Source organism: Peromyscus eremicus, chromosome 8a (genome assembly GCF_949786415.1).
Source record: "Peromyscus eremicus chromosome 8a, PerEre_H2_v1, whole genome shotgun sequence".
NCBI classification, from domain to species: Eukaryota; Metazoa; Chordata; class Mammalia; order Rodentia; family Cricetidae; genus Peromyscus; species Peromyscus eremicus.
This window is the reverse complement of record NC_081423.1, coordinates 11,600,587-11,625,142: the sequence shown is the minus strand read 5'-3', so window position 1 is coordinate 11,625,142 and position 24,556 is coordinate 11,600,587. Positions and strand designations below refer to the sequence as shown.

Sequence of the window (24,556 nt, the reverse complement as noted above, 5' to 3'; positions counted from 1 at the left end):
TGGCAGGAGGGTGGGAGACAGGGCTTTGTTCTGGGTTTGGACTTTTATGAGTGACTACTGGAAGCTTTGAAGGATGGAGAGGATGTGAACAGTGTAACTCAGCTCCCTGATGTGGTTTGCATGTAACCCAGCTCCCTGATGTGGGTGCAGCGTGACACTGCGTCACAGAGCCTGGGAGCCTGTCAGGGCTCTGGGGTTGTGGAAGGGAAGGACAGTGGTATGACTTCTCGATGAGGAGGGAATGGGTGATTCCCCTCCCCTCAGTTGGCTGGACAGGGAGGAGCTAGGGATGATCATTAGATCAGACTGCAGTACAGCCCAGAGGATTGAGCTAGAATCCAGGGACATTTAGGACAAGATAGGAGGTAGGTATCCAAGGTCTGCTGGACAGATTAGTTAGAGATGCTGAGTGGCTGAACCTATCGGGAGGGGCTTTGAACTCTTATGATGGGTCTGAGGATGTGAGTCTCTGCACCTCCTAGACCCTCACTGCCAGAGTTGTGCAGGACCCTGAGCCCAGAAGCTGCACTAAGGTTTCTTAGCATCTTGGGCCTGTTGCAGGCTGGGATTTCAACAGTTCCTCCTGGGCTATCTGTTGTTGGAAAGACAGGTTCAATGACACAGGATTGCCCCTCCTACCCTGAGCTTTCCTACCCCCTGGAATTCTAAGATTTAGAAGATGCCATACTTCCTGGGCTTGATGCTCTCCCAAAGATCCCCAGATGGGCTTGGTCATCAGACTCGTGTTTCTGAGAATCAGCAAACCTGGGCCTTCTGGGCAGCTAGAGAGGGAATTGGCACACCATCCTGCCTTTGAGGAAGGGACCCTGGGCGTCCATCAAAGCTGCAACAGAGGGCCAGAACAGCCAGAGGAGAGTTCGTGGCAAGCTTCAAGATAGAGGCTGAGGAGGTGCAGGTGGTTCCTGTCTTGCAGTGTGTGTGTGTATCAGGCAGCATGAAGAGGCTGGGGCAGCACATGGGCTCAACTTATGAGACTACGCTGTTTACTTGGGCGTCTGCTTTGCGCAATAAACAAATATTCTCTTTTCTCAACCCAGTTTCTGTTGTCATTGTAACTGAACTCACACTATGGGCCATTTGCTGGTGGCAGTGGAGTGGAGAATGGGAGCAGGGAGCATCCAGAAGTCCTGCTTGGAAGCAGTAAGGGGAACCTAGGTCAGAGGATGTGGAAAGCTGCATACCTGTATCTCCCTTCAAGCTGATATTGGGGCAGTTCGGATTACAGGAAGCAATTGTAGACTCACTACCTATGGAGAACCAGAGGTCCTAGGCTCTGCACAAATGACAGGGGATGACAGAGACCCAGGACCCTGAAGCCCTCTGAGGAAAGCGGCTAGACTTCTAGTCACACAAGTTACATGATTCTCGAGCATCACTGTGATCAGGCTTGGGGGACACCGATGAATAAAGGACTTCTCCACAGCACACACGAGAAGCCCAGATCCCCCAGACCACCACTAACACACACACACACACACACACACACACACACACACACACACACACAGAGTAATCAAAAACAAAACCTACAAGGTCTAGGACATAGTCAAAAGGATCCACTTACGTACTTCTTTGGTTTGAGTGTAAACCTCTCTGCAGTGCATGGTACTGCTTGTTTCTAGAAAGGAGGTGCAGGGGAGGGAGACTAAAAGAGGAGATTTCACTGTAAGCACTTTACATTTGGAAGCTTGCACCTAAATTATCAATTCAAAGGGAAAAATCCAAAAGATGGGCTGGTGAGGTAGCTTAACGGGTAAGGCAGCTTGCTGTCAAGACTAAGGAGTTGAGTTCTAGCTCCAGGACCCACACAGTGGAAGAAAAACGGCCCCCTAAAACCATTGTTCTCTGACCTCCATGCACACTCTCCAAATAAATGTAAAATTAACAAAGCAAAATAACACCAAAAAACCCCACAAAAACTGGTTTTTGAGACTCCAGCTGGGCTGGAGAAATGGCTCACTGGTTAAGAGTACTTCTAGAGGACCTTTGAGGTTTCAAAAGCCCACCGCATTCCCTGCTAGCTCACTTTGTCTCCTTCTGGTGGGCCAGGATGTGAGCTCTCAGTTACTGCTCCAGTGCAAACCTGCCTGCCTGCCGCCATGTTTCCCACCATGATGGTCATGGACTAACCCTCTGGAGCTGTGAGCCCCAGTGAAATGCTTCCTTCTATGAGTTGCCTTAGTGATGGTGTTTGTCACACCAGTAGAACAGTCACTAAGACACCTGGCTACATAGCAAAGTTTAGGCCAGCCTGGGCTGCATGAGACCCTGTTTCAAAGATCCCCAAACCAAGCAACTGGGGCTGGAGGATTGGCTAATCAGTTAAGAGTGCTTCCAGAGGACCTAAGTTAGGTTCCCAGCACCCATGCCAGGAAGCTTACAACCACCTATAACTCCAGCATCAGGGGATTCACCGCACTCTCTTGCTCCTTGGGGAGCATAAATAAACCTTTAAACACAAAAAGAAACAAACATCCCAACCAACCAACCAAACAACAACAAAAAAAGCATGGTGGTTATTAGTGGGCTAGAGGGGATCTTGGAGGTCAGTATTTAATTGGGGCTAGTTTTTATGTCAACTTGACACAAGCTTGAGTTATTTTGAAAGAGTGAACCTAACTTGAGGAAATGCCCCCACCAGATTGGCCTGTGGGCCAGCCTGTGATGCAGGTTTTGGATTGATACTTGATATGAAAGGGTACAGCTCACTGTGGGTGGTACCTGGGCTGCTGGTCCTGGGTGCTCTAAGAAAGCAGGCTGAGCAAGGCATGATGAGCAAGCCAGTAAGCAGCACTCCTCCACGGCCTCTGCATCAGCTCCTGCCTCCAGGTTCTATCCTTTTTGAGTTCCTGCCCTGACTTCCCTCAGCAATGGAATGTGGCCTGAGAATTCTAAGCAGAAATAAGTCCTTTCCTCCCAATGTTGTTTAAGACCATGGTGTTTTATCACAGCGATAGAAATCCAAGACAGTGTTTAACGGGGACGGTTTAGAGTTTCCAAGTTGGAAAGGTGTTCTGGGGATAGTAATAGCCACACACCAATGCAAGAACACTTGATTTTTGTTTTGTTTCATTTTTTTCTGAGACAGGGTTTCTCTGTGTAGCCCTGGCTGTCCTGGAACTCACTCTGTAGACCAGGCTGGCCTTGAACTCATGGAGATCCACCTGCCTCTGCCTCCTGAGTGCTGGGATTAACAGTGTGTGCACCACTACTGGGCATAAGAAACTTAAATTTTTTTAGATTATTTTATGTATATGAATGTTTTGCTTGCAAGTATGTATGTGTACCATGCGTGTGCCTGAGGAAGTCAAAAGAGGACTTCAGATCCCCTGGAACTAGAGTTATGGATGGTTGGGAACCACATGTGGGTGCTGGGAATCAAACCCAGGTCCTCTGCAAGAGCAGTAGATGCTCTTAACCACTGAGCCAACTCTACAGCCCAAGCTACTTTTTTTTTTTTTTAATTCTTCAAGACAATGTTTCTCTGTGTAGCCTTGGCTGTACTGAAACTCTATCTGTAGACCAGGCTGGCCTCAAACTCACAGAGATCCATCTGCCTCTGCCTCCAAGTGCTGAGATTAAAGGTGTGTGCCACCACTGCCTGTTAAGGTAATTAATTTTAATGAAAATTCATTTAAAGATGGTCGAGAGGGAGGAGAGATGGCTCAGCAGTTAAGAACACTTGCTGCTCTTGCAGAAGACCCAAGTTCAGTTCCCAGCACCCATACCAAGCAGCTCACACCCACCTGTGACTCCAGTCCAGGGGACCCAAGGCCGCCTTCTGGCTTCTGGGGATCCCCACACACAGGACATACACTCACAATCACATATACATTTTTATAAAAAGTCACGATGGGAAAATGTATGTTATGTGTACCTCACCACAGTGGAAACCACTAAGTCAGAGAGGAGGTCACATTGCCAGACCTATTGCATGGTAACTGTATGGTCTTGGGCACAGCATTCTCTGCCATGATTGTCTTCTCTGTATAAACAGTAGAACACTATTGTCTATGTGTCTGGCTCCGAGGACAGAGTCTGCATAAAACATCTTAAGTGATGCTAGGCACTGAGAACACGCTTAGTGTACATGGGCGCGTTGCATTCGCTCATCTCCACTTTAAGGTTTAGGAAGACCTTGTCACTTAGAGGTTCCCGTTTTCAAGACTGCACGTGTGAACCATGGAAGTAGCAGATACTGGGTAATGGGCGCTGCCTCACCCATGGGCTTGGGCTTTAGGATGAACTTTTCCTTTGCTTCTGCACTGCTGTATCCAGTCAATGTAACTGGGTTTACTGACTCTCAGATGTTCATGGGTAAGGTTACTTCAGGGAAAGTTCTTGTGAGGTACCTCCACAAGATGTTTTGTAAACAGCGTCTTGAATTTCTATCTTTGAGTCCTACAGTGAAACTGTCTTTCTGTGTCTCTCCATCCTGAAACCAGTTGTTAAATAGAAAGCCCTTCTGAACTTGTGATATAGCCACTAATGATACAACCAGTGGCTGTACACTGAATGGTTTTGAGTGTCATCAAGCCTTAAAAGTGAATGCAGGAGGTGGGTGGAGAGATGGCTTGGACATTAAGAGCGTTGTGTACATAGAGAAGACCACATAGTGAGACCTGCCTCAAAACAGACAAACCAAACAAACAAAGGGAGAATGATAGGGGAAGACACCCAGCATTGACCTTGGGCCTACACACACACACACACACACACACACACACACATACACACATCTTTAGGATTACACAAACGCTGAAGTGATGGAGGGCACCACTTGCTTCACTCCCTGTTATGAGACACGGAGAGCTATAAGAGCTGTTAGAAGACCTATATGAGTCACCTATCCCCAGTCTGGAACAAAAGGACTTGAGATAACTGATTGGTAACAGAGGCCATAGGTGAATACCGAGAAAGATACCTTTAAAATTCACCAATCTTTCTTTTATCTTGAGATACGCTCTTGCTATTACAGCAGCCCAGGCTGGCCGCTGGAATTACATGTGGGCCATAACAGGTGCCTAGTCTTGTTTTGTTTGGGGACAGACTCACTATGTAGCCTGGATTGGTCTGATACTCACTACATAACCTAGACTAGCCTAAACCTCCTCCTCTTCCTCCTCCTCCTCCTCCTCCTCCTCCTCCTCCTCCTCCTCCTTTTTTTCCCCTGAGACAGGGTTTCTCTGTAGTTCTGGTTGTACTGGAACTGGCTCTGTAGACCAGGCTGGCCTCGAATTCAGAGATCCATCTGCATCTGCCTCCCAAGAGCTGAGATTATAAAGGTGTGGGCTACCACTGCCTGGCTGACTGGCCTGAAACTCTTGATGATCCTCCTACCTCAGCCTCCTGAGTGCTAGGATTACAGGCATGTGACATTCTGTCTGACTCCAATCTTTCTCAATGTTCTTTTTTTTTGGGGGGGGGGGTTGAGACAGGGTTTCTCTGTGCAGCCCTGGCTGTCTTGGAACTATCTCTGTAGACTAGGCTAGCCTCTATTTCAGAGATCCACCTGCCTCTACCTCACAGTGCTGGGATTAAAGGCGTGTGCCACCACCACCTGGCTCTTAACGTTCTTTCATACACTGTTATATTTCTTGTCACTGTGTTACCAACCCAGGCTTCACTACTACAAGTAGGTAAGACCACTTAAGAGTTTCACTGGGACTAAAACAGCAACACCAGGAGAGGTAACACAACTATCTCCCAGCCTGCTGTGCGTCCAATGGGCGTGCTTACATGCCGTGGGGAGGGGTGTTTGGACAATCACAGCCTTGCCTTTTAGCAATCAATCACAGGAGAGAGGAGTGCTCCCTTCGTAGCCTAGGTGGACATGGCTTCAGGGTTATCTAGAATTCAGAGGCTTTTGACAGCAAGAACTTATGCCTGTCTCAAACAGCCCTGGCTGAGGCTCCGCCCTCAGGAGCAGGGACAATCAGCTTTTATCTATGTGTCGTTTTCTCAAGGTGTCCACCATAGCTGGTGCTGACCTCAGGTCACTACGGCTGGATGTGTGACTAACAGTCCCTTTGCTCATGGCGACATGGGCAACAAGGGAGAGTCCAACGGTTGTCATACGGAGTCAACTGCCCCAGTCTGGTCTTGTCTGTTTATAGGAAAATAAACATCAAGGATGTTTACAAGATAAAGCTAACTATTAACGTCAATAGTGGCTTTAACAGATTGCAACAATGCTTAACACCTGTCCAGGCAGAGGTGGGCCTCCGTCTCAGTGTCCCCAGGGATCAGGACTCCTGCTCCTCAGCTCAGTACGGATGGAAATGCTAGTAAGTGGGAAGGGGCTGCTGCCCAGGATGGAGGCTTCCATCTCTGATTAGATTGCATTTTCCAGGAAGCTCCAAGACCTCCCAAGGACCTGATTTAGACTAAGCGCGACCCAGAAGGCGAAAAAGAGACTTCTTCCAGACCTCTAGCTCCAGGGTTTCCCAGGTTGGCCAGCCCTGGGAATTCTCCCTGTTCATTGGCTACTCATCTCTGACAGACAGCGTTCGGGACAGTAAAATTTCCAAACGCTGTCCCCGCGCATGCGCCAGCTGGTTTCCCGGCGAGCCCCGCGCGAACTTCCGGCACCGGGAGCTGGTGGGGGAGCTGCCCGTCCCCTGGCTCTGGGCGGCGTGTCCTGGGGGCGGGACCGGAGCGGATTCGGCACCGGAGGGGACACGCTCCTCGGGGCAGTGCGGCCGCCTGCGGCTCCTTGCTCTCCGGGTCCCCGGGTAGCACCGCTGAGCCCGCCGCCTCGCCAGGCTGCTGGGGACCGTCCCCTTTTCCCACGTCCTGTCGAGCGACCCTGGTGAGTCCCGGCCCTCTCCTCGGTCACTGGAGGGTGAGGCAGAAGGCTCGAGAAGAGAAGCGTAAATAAAGTGCTTGTGGTAGTGGAGAAGAATTGGAAATGACCCGAATGCATCACTCGGGTTGGTTGAGAAACTGCAACACCCCCATGCCGCAGAAGCTTATAGGTGCTCTAATGAAGAACCGTTGCTAGGTGAAAAACGCAAGATCCAAAGTGGTAGGCCCTTAAGATCTCATTTATGTAAAGCACACAGAAAACAATTTTCGTTCAGTAAAAAGCACAGGAAAAAAAATACGGCACGTCATATATCAGATTGTTGGTGAATCAAATGAAACATATATTGGTATATTAACATTCCCCTCCCGTTTTTTAAATTATGATGCTCATGCTAATTAGACTGTTGAAATAAAAAAGGCAAAAATTCGAATCACTTATGAGAATATTGTGAAGCAGTAGCAACATAAAATCCAAATACATGGCGTTGAATGGTGTTCATGAGGCCTCTAATACTACCCCTTATCTGGAGTAAAATGTTTCTGGAATTTGTAAGCTTTTTTTAAAAAGATTTTTTATTTTAGGTGTCTTGTGTTTGCCTTCATGTATGTTAAGCGTACCACATGCATGCAGTGTTTGAGGAGGGCCAATAGAGGGCGTCAGATACCCTGGAATTGGAATTAAAAATGGTTGCGAGCCTCCACGTGGATGCTGGAAATTGAATCTGCTGCCTCTGTAAGAGAAACACATACTCTAAACCACTGAGCCATCTCACCAGCCCTGTCAATTTGTAAGTTTTCAAATTTAAGAAAAATAACAGTATGACCTATTAGTAGAGGGACTTGAGACAACATTCATAATTAAACACAATAATTAGAAAAAAATTTTTGAGACCGTTTTTGCTCTATTGCCCATACTGGTCTCTAACTTTGGGCATTCCTGCCTTGATCCTTATAGTTCTGGGATTACATATATACATCACCATGCATGTACCAATATATCCAGTGAAAGTTTTTACAACTGAAGCATATATGCTGAAAACATACCTTAAGAATAGCTGGGCAGTGGCAGCACACTCCTTTAATCCCAGCACTTGGGAGGCAGAGGCAGAGGCAGGCTGATCTCTGTGAGTTCAAGGCCAGCCTGCGCTACAGAGTAAGTTCTAGGACAACCAGGGCTGTTATGTAGAGAAACCCTGTCTTGAACTCACCACCACCACCACCAAAAAAAAAAAAAAAAAAAAAAAAAAAAAAAAGAATAGCTCAATGATTGATTTTTTTCTTTAGATTTAGTTATTTTGTGTGTATGAGTGTTGTACCTGCATAGATGCGTGTGCAACCTGCAGAACTGTTGCCTGAGCAAGTCAGAAAAGGGCGTTGGGTCCCCTAGAACTAGAGTTACAGATAATTGTGAGTCACTGTGTGGGTGCTGGGAACCAAACCTGGATCATCTGTAAGAGCAACAAATGCTCTTAACCCCCGAGCTCTCTCTTCAGCCCTCAAATGATTCCTACATGCACACACACACACACACACACACACACACACACACACACACACACACCAGGGTCTTCTAGATCCTAGGACAGCTTCAGACATTGCACGTAGCTGCAGATGACCGAGTGCTGGAGTTACAAATAGGTACCACCCACCCGGTTTGACGTAGTGTTGGGGAGCGTAGGCTGGGCACCCACTGTAGCCGCTGAGCTACACGTCAGCTGGCTCAGGGAATCTTTACAGCCTCGTCACATGTTTCATTCCGCCATTAAGCCTGAGCAGTTACTATAAATGAAGATCAAAGTATGCTCATACCAACAGGTGCAGTAGTGCTTCCCAATGAGTCGGATTAGGTTTTGCCGTCAAATGGGCCATGAAAAACCCAGATTTGGGATGTCAGATGTAATGATAAAGGATTGTGGGTCTGTGTAGAGCACACCATTACAGTCAGGCCTAAAGAGGCTTTAGAGGTACAAAAGAATACATGTGCCAGCGTCCCTAGACTTTGTACCAGACTGATGTATTCCACTCTTCCTCAAATACTGTTCTTTTACTTTTTCCAAAGGCATATGTGTCCTGATGCCAGCCCAGCTGTCACAGAGAATCCCTGTAGGAGACTGACAGGGTCAACTCTGGAGCCCCAAGCTAAGGCTGACTAGCCCTGAGCCTTCGGCCAGGGGATGGCATCCCTCCAGGAGCTCCAAGCCCATGCTCCTGGGGAGGAAGAAGGACTTGTGATTGTGAAGGTGGAAGATTGCTCTTGGGAGCAGGAACCTGCCCAGCAGACGGACAGCAGGGATTCAGAAGCCTGCCGGCAGCGCTTCCGCCAGTTCTGCTACAGGGATGTGGGTGGGCCACACGAAGCCTTCAGCCAGCTCTGGGAGCTCTGCTGTCGCTGGCTGCGGCCTGAGCTGCACAGCAAGGAGCAGATCCTGGAATTGCTGGTGCTGGAGCAGTTCCTGGCTGTGCTGCCAGGGGAGATCCAAGCCCAGGTGCAGAGGCAGCACCTCGGGAGTGGTGACGAAGCTGTCGCTTTGGTGGAGGACATACAGAATCAGTCATTGAAAGCCTGGCCACAGGTGAGGGTCCTTTCCATAACTAGGAGCCTGAAGAGTAGAGGCGGTCTTCATGGAGACAAGTCTCTCCAGGGACAGGGAGAATACCAAATCCAGGGAAGCACATACACAATCCCAACGTAGCAGCATATGATGTGTTTCTTAAGTAAATGTAGTCTATTTTTCATGACTTCATTGGATTTAAAGTGGTTATGGTCCAGAAAGGTTTAATTTTTTCTTTTGAGACAGGTTTGCTCTGTGTAGCCCAGGCTGTCCTGGAACTCACTCTGTAGACCAGGCTGGCCTTGAACTCAGAGATTCACCTACCTCTGCCTCCCCAGTGAATCCAGAAAGGCTTTAAGCTCCATACAACTATTCATGTTTGGCTCTACTCAGTCAAATATGGTGATAAGCATCAGATCATGGGAGGGTATGAGAAGGTAGAGCCATTGAAGGGTACCCTGCTGTCTTGAGTGCTTGACCCTGGGAGCATCTGGAGACATGCGAATGAGCAGCTAGGGTGTGAAGTTCTGCCATTGACAGGAGGAACCCTCCACCACTGCTCCCCCCCCCCCCACACACACCTTTCTCCCTCACTAAGTAGCTGTAACTAGCCTTTCAGGGATTGGTTCTTGCCCCTTGATCTTGAAGTATCCTTGAGTATAAAACATTGCCTGATGTCACCTTCTTCTCTCTTTCTTTCTGGGCCTCCATTTCATCTCTTCCCTACCCAACCCCCAGCCTCCTAATGGGTATGTCTCCTACCTCCTTCCCCCACCTCCAGTCTGGTCTCCGGGCTAATGGGCGCATTACGGTTACTACACAGGATGGACTCTCGGAAGTGGAGCCTAGGGCAGCAGTCCGGGGACTCCAAGGCGCAGGGCCTCCCCAGAAAGCAAGAGTACAGAAGCAGCTGCCTGCACCCCAAGGGCAGCCTAGCCATGGTGAGTAAGACTCTTCAGTGAGCAGGGTGGCTACACAGGGCCTAGGTTTCTTCAGTGCATGCATTTGGTGTGTGTACATATGCGGTACAGACGAAGCCATCACCTCAGTCCCTGACCTTGGCTGTACGAAGCTCTGTTCTTCTCCTTCAGCCCAGCTTCCTGTTCTTAAGGAAGGACACACAGGAGAGGTGATGGACACTGGCTTTGGCTCTGCAGTTCACGTGAGTGAGCGGTCCCTTGGTTCTCTCTGCAGGCTTGGTGCTGTTGAATGTGTGATTTGACCCTCTTGTCCCCACTCACAGCTGCCTGGGAGACCTGAGCTGGGTCACATCTCCCCATTCCAAAAACCTGCGGCACTGGGAGACATCCCTTTCTATTTCTCCCGAGAAGAGTGGGGCTCCCTGGACCCTGCTCAGAGGGATCTCTTCTGGGACATAAAGAGAGAGAACTCCCGGAATGCTGCTCTCGGTAAGCAGATCTATGGGCCCTCTTTCTGCTGTAATCCTGGTTTTTCTCCCCACCCTTCCCGAACTGGGTTCTAAAACTAGCTTTTTCTGAGTCTTCTCAACAGTCTCCTATGGTGTTCAAGTGCGTGTGTCTCTGTGGGTTATGTGACCAGTTGACAGTGTTCTCTGTGTACCAGCTCTGTGCTAGCGCCATGCTGGGGCTTGTAAGGGCATTTTCTCAGTCAAATCTCAGTCTTGTATGTAGCAGTGTTTGTCCCCAGACAAAAGTCTGAGATTCAGTGAGTTTGATGGATCTTGTCAGCCACAGTCATGCTAAAAACAAAACAAAACAAGCTGGAACCCTAGCTGCACCCTGAAGCCACACCTAGTCAAGCCCTTTCTCAGCATTCCCTGGTCTCACTGGGAGTGGGTTTGGAGCTCCTTCTGTGCAAGGCTGCCGTGTGTTGTGTCTGCAGAGCTGGAGCTTAAGGAATAGGGGGCCACAGTAGCTACACATACTGCTGCCTTCGGGTTACAGACTGGGAATGGGCCGTTGGCTTCAGCCGTGGGCCGTGGCACTGGCCAGCCACAGGGTGGGGAACAGGCAGAGGGTCTTTGTAATAGCAGGTGCCTCTACGGAAGAATCAGCTCAGCTGCTCTCTACGTCTGCCTCAGAATCAGCTCATCTGCTCTCTAAGTCTGCCTCAGAACTGCTCATCTGCTAGCCTTTTATCATCTTCTCATTAAAAAAGGACTCTTACAATAAAATCACATTGTAATATGTTTATTTTGTGTACAGTACAGAGAGGGGCATGTGTGAGTCAGAGGATGGCTTTCTGGAGTTGATTCTTTCCTGTCACCGTGTAGGTTCTGAGTGGAGCTCAGTCTCAGTGGTTAGGCTTGGCAGCAGGTGACTTTACCCATTCAGCCATCTTGCTGGTCTGTCTAGTCATTTTGTAGGTAAGACGACTGAGGCTTGATCTGTCTGAGCCGCAGCAGCCTGAATCTCAAAGCTGAGAAGGTTTCCCCGAGTTTCTTTAAATCTCTTCCCGTCCCAAAATCAAGGGGAACAAAAGAGGCTTCTCCCCTCCTTGCAGGTTTGGGATCCCAAAGCCAGAGTGACAGAGGTCCTCCGGAGGAGGCGGTGACAGCATTGTTGGGACAGACTGACTGTGGAGTGAGTATGTCCTGGAATCCGGAGGAGGCTGAGACAGAGGTCTGGAAGAGTGAAACCCCCCCGAGGACAGCCCTGGGCCCGCTGGTGGTAGCTCGTCCTGGCCGGCCGCCTACTCGCAAGCGTCAGTTTCGGAATTTAGTTACTGAGAAGCCGCATAGCTGCGGGCAGTGCGGGAAGCGCTTCCGCTGGGGCTCAGACCTAGCCCGGCACCAGCGAACGCACACTGGTGAGAAGCCACACAAGTGTCCTGAATGCGACAAGAGCTTCCGCAGCTCTTCTGACCTGGTGCGTCACCAGGGCGTGCACACGGGTGAGAAACCCTTCTCCTGTTCTGAGTGTGGCAAGAGCTTCAGCCGCAGCGCCTACCTGGCTGACCACCAGCGCATCCACACAGGCGAGAAGCCCTTCGGCTGCAGCGAGTGTGGCAAGAGCTTCTCATTGCGCTCCTACCTGCTGGACCACCGGCGTGTGCACACGGGCGAGCGGCCTTTTGGCTGTGGCGAGTGTGACAAGAGCTTCAAGCAGCGTGCACACCTCATCGCGCACCAGAGCCTGCATGCCAAGATGGCCCAATCCGAGGGGTGAGTCGTCAGTGGGACCCGAGCAGCCCAGCGAGGTGGACACTCCTCCCAGCCTCTCTTTGTTCCTCTTGGAGAATTCTCCTTTTGCCTGTGACCACTGCCAGCCTATCAAGGGACCCAAGGGGCCCGTACTCAGAACTGGCCTGCCTGCTCCCAGGATCCTCCCACCTGTCTCTCCCCATCCTGCTCTGGATTTCTTTTCCACTTGTTTCCTGGAGCTTCATAGTTTCCAGTTGAGTATCAGGTGGTGTAAGGCCTTGGGCAGGACCTAGAGATTCTCTCCAGGACCTCCAGCCTTGCTTGGCCGGAGGCTCCCTGTTTCTGTCTACTTGTGCCTTCCAGTGGGGACTGGCCTCCATCCTCAGGGGACTGCTGGGCTTTGGGAAGGACCATGGGCCCACACCAATGAGAATTTAGGTCCTGGGTTTGGTCATAGCAGCTTCCTGGCCTTTCCCTCTCTTCCCTCCCAACCTGTGACCACTCTGTACTGACCCCAGGAAGCTGCCTAGCTGTCCTGCTGTGAACCCCAGACACACTTGCCTGCAGGTGGTCTGGCTGACTATAGCAGCAGGCTGACTCTGGAGAGCACCCACCCCTCCAGAGGTGTGGCTTTTGTTGTACTTAACACTAGCACTCTATCAGCACTTGGTAGCTGACTCCTCCAGCACTGTGTTCCATGTTTTTAATCTGCGTTGTGTGCAGATTCACATTAACAGGGACAGACCATGGACCCTCCAAGAGGGCTCGGCCCAGTGGGCTTCAGAAGAGTTTGAATAAACATGGAAACTTTCCTTGAGGCTGTCTTTTTTTTGGCTGGCTTTTCTGAGTTGGGGGCATGGAAGTTATCTCTTGGCTCGGTAACACTAATGGTCATGGTGTATGCAGTCACCAGGGGGAGCCACATCCTGTATCTGCAGCCCTGTGACTCTGCAGCCCTGTGACTCACCCAGTCAGCGCAGTCCTGGTTTGGAAGAGCAGGAGCCAAGCATGACTTGGAGTCTGTCAGGCCCTCCTTCACTTGCCCTGGTGAAATGAGCAGGGACTAAAGTGGGACCGACGGACTGAATGAGGGGACACGCCTGCCTACTGCTCAGTGGGGTCAGAGCTCAGAACTGCCCTGTGTGAGCTGGAAGCAGTCAGAGAGGCTGATCAGTCCAAAGGAGTCCAGCTGTTCCTCCCAGCCAGCCCTCAACACCCCTCCCCTGTCCCAGTACGAGCTGGGCCTACACCGAGCTGGTGGTGCCTGGTCAGGGCCAGTCACTCCTCTGACGCTTGCTGATCCTCTTGGTTTAGTTTGTCAGCCTCAGGGGGCCTCGCCTGGGGATAGACAGAGACGAGATGTTCCTGTCCCTTATTAACTGATCATGTGTGCCAGCGTTTGCCCTCAGGTTCCTTTCTCTGCCAGCCCCCAGTTTATCACATCGGCCTGTGGTCTCACCCATCCCCATTCCCCACATGAAGCAAGCAAGGTCGTACTGTTGACCAAGAAGGTCCCCGTCAGCTGCCTATTCCTGCCTCTGTAAGCTCTGCACTGTTGTATGCTTGGGTTTTGTGCGCTGCCCCATGGAGGACAGAGGGAAAGGATGCTGGGAGCAGTACAGGGCTTTAGAGCTGGCCGCTCCCTCCTAAAGGAGACACTTAGGTGTAACAAGATCAGATAGGAACATGGGCCAAGGGCTAAGAATAGAATTGAACTCAAGCTCATGGCTCAGGTGGGAACACACGAATGCCAGCCATGAAGTTATCAGTCGAGCTGGAGAAGGGAGCTGGGCTGGGGGAGTGGAGCCCAGGGTTACCAAGGAAGGACAGAGTCCAGACGGAATCATAGCAGTTGACAGGAGGAAACGTGTGTAGAAGGGGGCAAGGGTCAGGCCCCAGTGTACAGGGAACCAGAACCAGGGAGTAAGCTCTGGGCTTGGAGGAAGCCCCACCTGGTCCTCATGGCCTTCCTGGTGTCTGGGACCCTACAGGCGGCTGCACAGTTGGTGGATGCTTGGGACAGCGTGGGGAGACAGGTAGTGAGATGCTCTACCTGGCCCAGCCCATTCCCAACACCCAGCTGGGCTCCAGCCCAGCCCAGCTCGGCTTTTCCTTTCCCAGGGGAAATACAGTATGCAGGGTTCAAGGGTAGCCTTGATACTCAGCAGCCCCGGGGTGTCTGTGACTGCAGTTGCTGCCCTGGATGGTGTGTCCCAGGCTCTGGGCTTTGAAAACTGTGAGAAGAAGAAGGTCCCAGTCCAGGTGAGCATTCACCCCACAACCCTTAACCCTTAGCCACAGCACTCACTTTTAGCTGGGGCCTCACCAGATTTGCCTCTTTCTCCTAGAGCTTCCTTGAGGAGCTGAGTTTGTTCCGGGAGCAGCTGGATATCAAGAGGGGTGCTGTGGGGTGTGCCCTTGTGGTTTTGATGGCCCCCAGTGGGCAGCTAAGGCGGCCACAGCAGCTGGTTCAGGAGCTGAGTCGCTGTGGCGCCTTGCAGGGTTGCCCCAAAATCTTCCTGTTGCTCTCCAGTGGCCTCAAGGGTGAGTGACTAGGCAGTGACCCCAGTTCTGGGAGGGAAAAGTGAAGGTGGGGGATGGACAAGAAAGCTGGGGCCTTCTGTCTACCTACACAGCCCTGTGGTGCTTCTCCACCAGCTGCCCGGGAGCCTGAAGCTTTCCTCACAGGTTTGGAGAAAATCTGCAGCCAACATCCTCACTGGTCACTGCTGCAGCTGCTGACGGAGGTGGGGGACCCAGAGGAAGGGAAGGCGGGGCCTAAATCTTCCTGGCTCCCCAGAGCCAGTTACAGCTGAATGTATTCACACTCTGTTGCATCTGTTCTGAAAACCTTTATCAGCTGCACACAATGCATGGGCTGCAGGACATGCCTTTACACCTACACGGGACCACCCAGACTCCAAACTTCCTTTACACCCCACGCCTTTGCCCGAAGTATTCCCTCGATGTGGTGTGCCCTCCCTGGTGGCCTGGCCAGTCTCACTGTCCTCAGTGGTACCCTTCCTTGTGCTGGTATCTACAGTGAAACTTCAGTCTCAGCCTTGGACAGGCACGCAGGCAGTGACTGCTGATCTGCTCTATTCAAAGGCCCTGTGGCTGAGATAGGCTTAGGGTTGGTCCTGAGGTCGGAACATCTTGCTAGGTAGTTCAGTGGTGTCTGAGTAGCCTAGAGGTGTAGAAGTGAGAGCTGTGGGCTCTCTCAGCCTAGCCCCTCTCCAGGTGATGCCACCTTGGGAGTCCTCCTCCACAGACCTGTGCTCCTCCAGGGAGGGTCCTGCCTCTGTGTGTATTAATCCCTAGGGTGAGATAATGAACTTGAGTGTGAGTCAGAGCCTAGGTCTTGCTTACGTCCATCCTGACCTCTCTATTCCCCGCTTTCCCCCTGTCATGTGACCTCCGAAGCCTGCAGTAGATCTGGGCTGGCTACGTTTCCCCTGGAACAGGATCCTGACCCTCTGTTTGGGTTGCAGCCCCACCCCCATCCCTAACGGTACAGTTCTCTGAGGGGTCCTTGGGCCCCGCCTTCCAGCTCTTTTGCAGAGTGGCTGAAGAGCCTGCTGGGGATACCTACTGCCCAGTCTTCAGGACCTCCTTGCGGGGGACCCTGTGTTTGGGAGATATGGAGCCCTGGAGGCCAGAGGTGAGGGGCAGGGAGAGAGGCTGGTCCTGTGTGGGCAGATGCAGGTTGGGTGGAGGCTGAGAGAGATCCAGATGGGGAGAAGAGGGACTGGGAGTCCCCTCAGCCCACTGTGTGTCCTAACCCTCCGTACAGTCCGACTCCGGACCAAGTGCGCAGTATGACCTGTCTGGGACCAGGGCCGCCCTCCTACTGGCTGTGATTCAAGACCGGCTTGGGACACAGCATGATGTGGCAGCACTGGGGGACCTGTGCCAGGCCTTGGGCTTCAAGGTCACCCTGAGGACAGACCCTACAGCCCAGGTCAGGGAAGTCTAAAACTGGCGGTGCTTGGAAGGAAGGGCGCTCTGCCCCTAGGACCCTGGAATTTTCCTCCCTGGGTTTCTCCCACATCACGGGCAGGAAATACATCTTATGTCTAGCCTCTGACTTCTTGCTCCATGCATATGACAGTTACTTCTCTGCCTTGGGAAGCCCTGTTATCGAAGATAGAGGCTGAAGAGGCCCCCAGCCCCATGGAGAGCAGCCAGGGGCTGGCTCAGACCTTGACCTTGCCCTCACCACTCCAGGCATTCTGGGAGGAGCTGGCTCAGTTCCAGGAAAAGCTGGACACTCACAAGGGCCCTGTGAGCTGTGCCCTGGTGGCCCTGATGGCTCACGGGGGGCCACAGGGGCAGCTGCTGGGTACTGATGGGCGAGAAGTACACCCTGAGATGCTGGTACAGGAGCTGAGCTGCTGTCAGGCCCTGCAGGGCCGCCCTAAGATCTTCCTGCTCCAGGCCTGCCGTGGTGGTAAGAGGCTCTGCCTTAAGCCCAACCACCCACCCTGGCATTCCTCTGCCAGCCCTTGGCCTCCCCCATTTCCCACCCACCTCCTCCAGGAAGCCTGCCCACTAGCCTTTCCCTGTCCCCTCTCCATCCTCCCCACAAACTTGACCCTGATGACTATTGCCAGCTCTGTAAGCCTGCCCCACTATTTATATGGAGTCTAGATCACCCAGAAATATCCCGAGGTACCACTGAGTAAAAGTATCTGCCTCCCTCCTTCTCCAGGGAACAGGGACCCTGGGGTGAGGCCAAGAGCTCGCCCATGGTACAAGTGCTGGCTGCGAGCACCCCCAGTCCTCCCCACCCAGGCAGATGTTCTCCAGATTTATGTGGATGCCCCAGGTGGGTCTGCCTTCCTTCTAGAGCCTGGGCTTGGCACACTGGTGGTGGGAATCATTCATGACATACTTCCAGGACTATCATGGTTGTGCTATCACCTCTGCGCCTTCTTTGCCAAGACTCAGGGAGGGACCTAAGTGACCTAGCAATATGAAGTCAGCAAGGAGAACTCGCTTCTTTGAGTTCATACAGCCTGAATGCTGTAAGGCTTGTGGTTTTTCCATCTGTCCTGCGCTCTTTGCATGGCCCTGTGCTGCCCTTGAACCAGAGATGACAAGACCTGAGGCAGTCAGGGTTCCAGGATGCTGCTAAAGGGGGTTGACTCTTTCAGGCAGCCCTCCCTCCACTCCAGGAAGCTCTAGCCAAGCAGACATCCTTACTGTCTACGCAGCTGCTGAGGGTAAGTTATCGGGGACCTAGCTTCCTGCCCTGAGACCTGTATGATTTTAGTATCAGCAAGAGCAGAGGCACCAGCCCAGCTGCAGTTAAACCATCTTCTCCCACAGTTTATTCTTGAGTTTTCCTGCCTGGCCCACAGTCAGGACAAATTTCTGTCACCCGCCAGTCCCACAGCCACTCAGACCCAACCAAGCAAACACAGAGACTTATATTGCTTACAAACTGTATGGCCGTGGCAGGCTTCTTGCTAACTGTTCTTACAGCTTAAATTAATCCATTTCCATAAATCTATACCTTGCCACATGGCTCGTGGCTTACCGACATCTTCACATGCTGGTTGTCATGGTGGCAGCTGGCAGTGTCTCTCTGACTCAGCCTTCCACTTCCCAGCTTTATTCTCCTCCTTGTCCCGCCTACACTTCCTGCCTAGCCAATGGCCAATCAGTGTTTTATTTGACTAATTAGCAACACATTTGCCATACAGAACATCCCATAGCACTTTCCCCCCTTTTTTTTTCAAAAAGGAAGGTTTTAACCTTAACAAAGTAAAATTACATATAATTTGGGAATTTGGGCGTAGCTTCTCTTACTACTTCATGCTGGAGGGGGGCGCTGTATCTTATGGGGAAACAAACAAAATTTTAGGATCATGGAGTAGTCCGTGAGGCTGTATCGTCTGAGCCAGTTGCCTTGAAACGGTTCTGGATGTTGCATCATCTGGGCCATGGTGTCATCGGAGACCTTTCAGGGGGTCTTGGCTGGTCAAACCTGATGTATCTTAATCTGGAACAAATCCATAGCCTTTGGCTTTCTATGGGAACAAAAGCAGAGTCTCCTTTCCAAAGCAACATATCCTTATATCCAAATTTTGAAGTCAAGGTACCTTTAAAATATACATTTTGGCATAACTCAACAGCTTTTACAATCAAATGTTTTTCTGCAGTTAAAAATCCCAAAGACAACAACAATCCAGATTCTCTGTGTAATATCCATTTTTATGTGGCTTATTTTTTATATTAATTTTACTGTCTCTTTAAAGACTTTATTTTTTAAAACTATGTATTTTTATATAACTGTATATATCACCTTTTTTGTCTCTTTCAAGCCTACGTATCTTTTACACACATTGTAAACTATTACATCTGAATCTGTCTTATTGTGAATCTATTGCTTTAAACTGCAGCAGCTGTGGATGCTGGCTCCGCCCACCTCAGCTTCCCAACATGGCTACGTTTACCACCAGCTCTGGGAGCTATCGTGGGTCTATGCTTTTATCCAAGCAGCATGTAGCCCAGAAATCTCTTCTGCTTTGTACTAGCAAAGGTCAAATCCACCACGCAGCTTAATGTGCCACTTGCAGAGGCCTCACTCCCACCAGTAGCTCAATTTGAGAGAGACAATTAGGAACTGTTTTTAGCTCCGTTTTAGAATCTTTGTTCTCAGTTTTTAGGTGGAAACTCTTGCCACCACGTTGGACGCCATTTGTAGCTTGAGTTTTCCTGCCTGGCCCACAGTCAGGACAAATCTCTGTTACCCACCAGTCCCACAGCCACTCAGACCCAACCAAGTAAACACAGAGACATATTGCTTACAAACTGTATGGCCGTGGCAGGCTTCTTGCTAACTGTTCTTACAGCTTAAATTAATCCATTTCCATTAATCTATGCCTTGCCACATGGCTCGTGGCTTACCGGCATCTTCACATGCTGGTTGTCATGGTGGCAGCTGGCAGTGTCTCTCTGACTCAGCCTTCCACTTCCCAGCTTTATTCTCCTCCTTGTCCCGCCTACACTTCCTGCCTAGCCAATGGCCAATCAGTGTTTTATTTGACTAATTAGCAACACATTTGCCATACAGAACATCCCACAGCAGTAGTCATAGTAACCGTGGCACACTTTTGTCAAGTGCCTACTAGACAAGCACTTGTGAAGGTCTTCAAGGACAGGGCAGGTCTGTTTGCCGCAGGACCCTGTCCAATGCTTGGTACCTAGCAAATCCACAGTAAATGTTTGTTCTGCATCGACTCTACCCAGATACTCTACAAATATCAGCAAGAAGTCCCTGGCCCTGTTCTGGTCTCAAGCCAGATACCCAGAATCCCCCTGCTTGCCCTTCTCACTCCTCCCACCCACAATAGGCCTCTGGGGGTTGGGAAGCAGAGGGCAGCAGGCCAAGGCTGACTGACTCTCTGGCCCTATCCCCTGACCTAGGCTGTGTGGCCTATCGGGATGAAGAAAAGGGCTCAGACTGTCCAGACGCTGGTGGAGGTCATCAGAGCCAACCCTGGAGGAGATGTCATTGAGCTGTTGACAGAGGTGTGAAGGGTAGGGACAGGGACAGAGAAAGAAAGGCTGGGTTGGTGGCAGTGTTCCCATTATCTCCCACTTACCCCAGGGAAAGGAGAAGGCTATCTCTGTCTCTGTGTCTCTGTCTCTGTCTCTCTCTGTCTCTGTGTTCCCCCCTTCTCTCTAGGATAGTAAACACCTTTATTACTAGGAGAAATCTCTGGCGCTCACAGTATGAAATGGTCAAATACACATGGCCCCCTGGTCAGACCAACTCAGAAGCAGTATATATGGGAGTAGGGAGCCTTTCCCACTGGGTGGGGCTTTTTTTAGTAGAGCAAGGAACTCATGTTAAACCTCTGGGGCAGTGTGAGGCTCAAAGACGATTAAGTAGTACTTGAAATTTTAGGCTTACAGAACAGGCAAGAGCCAGGTGTTGTGGGGCATGCCTGTAGCTGGAGAGTAGTGACTGGATCTCAGAGTTTGAGACCAGCCTGGGATACATAGTGAGATTGTTTCAGAAAGCATCCCCTCCCCACAAAGAAACCCCAGCAGACAAGGACTGCAGTGGGTGTGCCAGACTGAGTCCCTCGGGGCCTAGCTGAGTGTCGTTGTTCCTCAGGTCAACAGGAGGGTATGTGAGTTGGATGTGCTGGGGCCAGACAGTGATGAGCTGCGCAAGGTCTGCTTGGAGATCCGCAGCTCTCTCCGGCGCCGGCTCTGTTTATAGGACTGACAGCCCTGCTACTTCCGATCCATCCCCCTTCAGCACTCTGTCATCGATGCAGCATCTTGGGCATGGGAACTCGGATAGCGTGCAATAAATATCTGTTCACGATCCTTGTGCTCCGGGAAATTCATGCTCTCTCTAATAAGTGAGATAACGGGTAAAGTACCTGGCACTAGATGGAGGAACAGCTGTGCTCCTGGGGACCAGAGGTTGGTTTGGGTCTGTGCCTCGCATCTGAGACTACGGAACCTAACAGGGCTGGCCTGCATATGCTGGGAGTGGCCTAGGGAGAAAGAAGTCCTGCGAAGAACCAGCTCAGGGACCATAGTTCTCTCAATCTCCACCTGGCTCTAGGCACCAAGATGCAGGAAAGGCGAGCCAAGTCCGGTCCCAGACTGGAAGAGACCATTGCGGATACACCAGTGACGTGATGGCGCAAGCGTATGGATTGTCCGTAATCCTCTGAGTTGAGGGCCGGCAAGTGGGGAGGAGGTCCGAAAGGCGAGCTTCTCGGATCCAGAGGGCTTCCACTGGCGGATTGCCCAGGAGGGCTCAGACCGATTCAAACTTGTTGAAGCTCCCAAGCATCTCACACCAGATAGATTAGCCCAATGGGCGGGACCTTTCTCTAGTTTAAGCATGCGCAGTAGGCTCTTGAGAAAGCCTTATGGGAAGAACTAACCCCCGTGCAAACGTAGGGCCGCGTGGCCTAATGGATAAGGCGTCTGATTCCGGATCAGAAGATTGGGGGTTCGAGTCCCTTCGTGGTCGCTGCAAGTGTACAGTTTTTATAAATCTCACTGAAAAATTCCCCGTTCTTGGGTTTGTTCTCTTCTTTTCACCGCACGGGGTACAAGCAGCAGGAATTAACGTCGAGGAAGGGGGTTGCTTGCAGGAGGGATGGGAGTTGTCCGAAGGGCAAGCTAAAAACACTTGGATTAAAAAACTCAGTAGCCTATCCGGTTGATTACACAATGTGGTGAATGCAATTAATGCCGCTGAACAGAAATCTGAAAATAGTTAAAGCAGTGATATATAAAATTCACTGCTCTAAAATCCGTGAAACAATCTAATAGATTAGATTTCTCACAATGCGAGGCTGTCCTTGTGCAGGCACACAGGTAATCCCACCCAGCTTTTGGAAGGTGGAGGCAGGAGAGTAAAGGCCAGTCTTGTCTCAACAACAAAAAAGCTGTCTCCTTACAGGTCCAATGTAAATGTAAATTTTTAAATAGCAAGAATATGTCCAGGATTGAGTTGACCTTTCTCCTGGGGGTTGGGGAGGAATCTCTATTCAAGGGATTCGGTGGAAAAAGAAACGTCTTTCATCCCCGCCACTCCTAGCGGAGCTACAGAAGGCGAGGTCGGGAAGCTGGCTCAGGTGGCCAGCGCTTGGGGGAGTCATTTGCTCTTCAATGTTACAGTGGTTTAATGAGGCTTGTAAATATAAATTAGATCAGTTACACACACACACACACACACACACACACACACACACACACACACACGAGCTAAAGGAGAGCCAAAGGGACCCGAGGGTAATGTAACTGGGCTGGAACTCAGCCTCAAGCCAAAGATCTCAGGTTCTTCCAACTGGGCTCACTGCGCAGAATTTTTTCATTTCTTTCTTTTTTTCTCTTTCTTTCTTTCTTTCTTTCTTTCTTTCTTTCTTTCTTTCTTTCTTTCTTTCTTTCTTTCTTTCTTTTTCTTCTTCTTGAGGGTGAGGGTATCAAGTAAAATATATAGGCCAGCTGTATACTCTACAAAGAATAACAGTGAAGACCTGTCCCTACCAAGTAAGTAGCATTTGGTCGAAGAGACAGAGGGAGAGGACCGGACAGAGGCCGAGCACAGTGCACACTCTTTCTGGAAAGGGAACCGGCACTGCAAAACACATGTATTACCCATGTAAGTCTGCATCCCAAACACGTTTTCCCTACCCGCCGTACCGGGTCAAAGGGCTCATTCAATATTTGAGTCTTGGACACTGCACCACAGAAGGATGTTATACTCACTCTAGACCAATGAGCTAAGATAAAACCAGTGATGCATTTTTTTACTTTCTTCTTCACAAGTGCCCTTTTAGATCCCAAGGGTGCTCCGGGGCCTTGACTTAATCAGAGCTGGGGCCTTCACTGAGAATGGACGCGAAAGGCTGCCAAAAGGGCAGCGATTCGTGAGAAGTAGTAGAGACACAAGATACCCGCAGAAAGAACGGAAAGAAACTAGTGAAAGATACATAACACCTTCTTCTCGTCAGCCCCGGTGGCCTAATGGATAAGGCATTGGCCTCCTAAGCCAGGGATTGTGGGTTCGAGTCCCACCCGGGGTAGGAAGGCTGTGTTTTAGACCTTTAAACACCTGGAAAGTCAAAACGTGTAAAGGAGAAACGAAACAACGCTTCAAAATTCGAGAGCTTTTGGCACACCTTTCAAGTTAGAAGTGATGTTTTGTTTTCAAATAAATACATGTTTTCACTTTACAAAATACCGTGTGATGGCATTTGCACTACTTTTATGAACCACCAATTATGAGTTGATATTAAAACAACAATTGTTCAGAGTCTAGACTACAATTTTATTGCGATCCCCCCCCCCCCCTTTTTTTTTTCTTATGAGAGTCTTGTTATGTAGACCAGATTGGGCTCGAACTCACAGTCCTTCTGCATCTTCTTCCTGAACCCTGGGATTACACATGTACACCTTGACTCCAGGTTAGGTTATAGATTTTTAAAAAGTCTTTTTCTGTGGTTGTTTATTTGTTTGTTTTTCGGGATAGGGTTACTCTGTGTAGCCCTAGCTGTCCTGGAACTCTCTCTGTAGACCAGGCTGGCCTCAAACTCACAGAGATTCACCTGCCTTTAATCCAGTGCTGGGATTAAAGGAGAAATTCTTATTGATTATAAACCAAATTATTTAGAGATTAACTTCCAAAACAACTGATTAGTTTTTAAATTAAAGATTGGGGCTTGGAGCATACCTCAGTGGTAGACACAAAAGCACAGAATACTATTTTCTTAGCTTTAGTACATGTTTGAAATAGATAATAATATTGTATGTTAAAAATACGTATAATACTCGGCTTCATCGTTGGGATAAAAATGCCCCCAAATACAAGCCTTGATCTATTGTAAAACTGGAAGCTTCTGATGCATTATGTCCCAAGGAGCCTTCTTAATTGATGCTGTCTTTCACAGGCGCCTCCCTGAGGTTGCTGGTTCACCTTACGTGTGAGTCTGCATCATGCAGGATGAAATTATATTTTCTTTGTTTTAGTAAGAGCAACGCTGTGGCCTCAAGGTAATTGTATGGAGGCCTTCGGGGTTTTGGCCCTGACCTTCTAGACATTCAGCCTTCAACAGAAGACACTTCTGTTTGTTTTTGTTTTAGAACAATTCATGATTTTTATTACTTTAAAAAAAAAAAAAGATTCAGAACAAGGGTGGTGGCGCTCACCAACAATCCCCAGCATTAGGGAGCCAGAGGCAGGTGAGTCTTTTCGAGCCCAGCCTGGACTACTCTCGAGTTCCAGGACAACCTGGACTGGAACCTGCTTTTAAAAGGGGGGGATGGGCGGGGGCTTCATGTGTATTCGCTTCCTGACGCCGCCCCTTCAACACTTTCACAATGATTTTTGCTCCCCAAGATGGAAAGCAGACACTTACCATAGGCTCTGCTAGAAACTTGTTTGTTTTAGACAATCTCGAAAGGACTCAGTTCCCACAGCACGAGGATTTTGGTGCTTCCCCCAACTTTATCGGCATACAGGTAAAACACTCCTTTTACGGAGGGTTCGAGCCAGCCTAGTTTTGTT

The 24,556-nt window shown here is 50.1% G+C and overlaps 2 protein-coding genes and 2 non-coding genes across 6 annotated transcripts; all 4 read left to right on the top strand.

Moving 5' to 3' along the window:
- The first annotated feature begins 6,693 nt into the window (after positions 1-6,693).
- Znf213 (zinc finger protein 213) lies at positions 6,694-13,316 on the top strand. Of its 3 annotated transcripts, XM_059269160.1 has the most exons (7): positions 6,694-6,832; positions 7,411-7,616; positions 8,888-9,401; positions 10,162-10,321; positions 10,472-10,542; positions 10,624-10,789; positions 11,865-13,316. In XM_059269160.1, exons 3-7 carry the CDS (start codon positions 9,003-9,005, stop codon positions 12,527-12,529), a joined length of 1,461 nt encoding a protein of 486 aa, XP_059125143.1. In that variant the 5' UTR covers positions 6,694-6,832; positions 7,411-7,616; positions 8,888-9,002; the 3' UTR covers positions 12,530-13,316. The 3 variants fall into 3 exon arrangements, with proteins under 3 accessions (XP_059125143.1, XP_059125144.1, XP_059125145.1); XM_059269161.1 differs by lacking the exon at positions 7,411-7,616; XM_059269162.1 differs by having other exon boundaries at positions 6,694-7,616; positions 10,204-10,321.
- Positions 13,317-14,252: 936 nt separating this feature from the next.
- LOC131916685 (caspase-14-like) lies at positions 14,253-15,159 on the top strand. Its single transcript, XM_059270125.1, has 2 exons — positions 14,253-14,766; positions 14,853-15,159. Exons 1-2 carry the CDS (start codon positions 14,638-14,640, stop codon positions 15,054-15,056), a joined length of 333 nt encoding a protein of 110 aa, XP_059126108.1. The 5' UTR covers positions 14,253-14,637; the 3' UTR covers positions 15,057-15,159.
- A 6,282-nt stretch (positions 15,160-21,441) lies between these two features.
- Trnar-ccg (transfer RNA arginine (anticodon CCG)) lies at positions 21,442-21,514 on the top strand. Its single transcript has one exon. It is a non-coding gene; the product is annotated as a tRNA-Arg (tRNA).
- A 1,488-nt stretch (positions 21,515-23,002) lies between these two features.
- Positions 23,003-23,075, top strand: Trnar-ccu (transfer RNA arginine (anticodon CCU)). Its single transcript has one exon. It is a non-coding gene; the product is annotated as a tRNA-Arg (tRNA).
- Positions 23,076-24,556: the final 1,481 nt, after the last annotated feature.

Coding starts and splice junctions, on each gene's coding strand:
- Znf213 (XM_059269161.1), top strand. CDS start 9,003: ATGGCATCCCTCCAGGAGCTCCAAGCCCATGCTCCTGGGGAGGAAGAA. Junction 10,322..10,471: donor CCAAGGGCAGCCTAGCCATG/GTGAGTAAGACT, acceptor CTTCTCCTTCAG/CCCAGCTTCCTGTTCTTAAG. Junction 10,790..11,864: donor CTCCCGGAATGCTGCTCTCG/GTAAGCAGATCT, acceptor CCCTCCTTGCAG/GTTTGGGATCCCAAAGCCAG.
- LOC131916685 (XM_059270125.1), top strand. CDS start 14,638: ATGCAGGGTTCAAGGGTAGCCTTGATACTCAGCAGCCCCGGGGTGTCT. Junction 14,767..14,852: donor AGAAGAAGGTCCCAGTCCAG/GTGAGCATTCAC, acceptor TCTTTCTCCTAG/AGCTTCCTTGAGGAGCTGAG.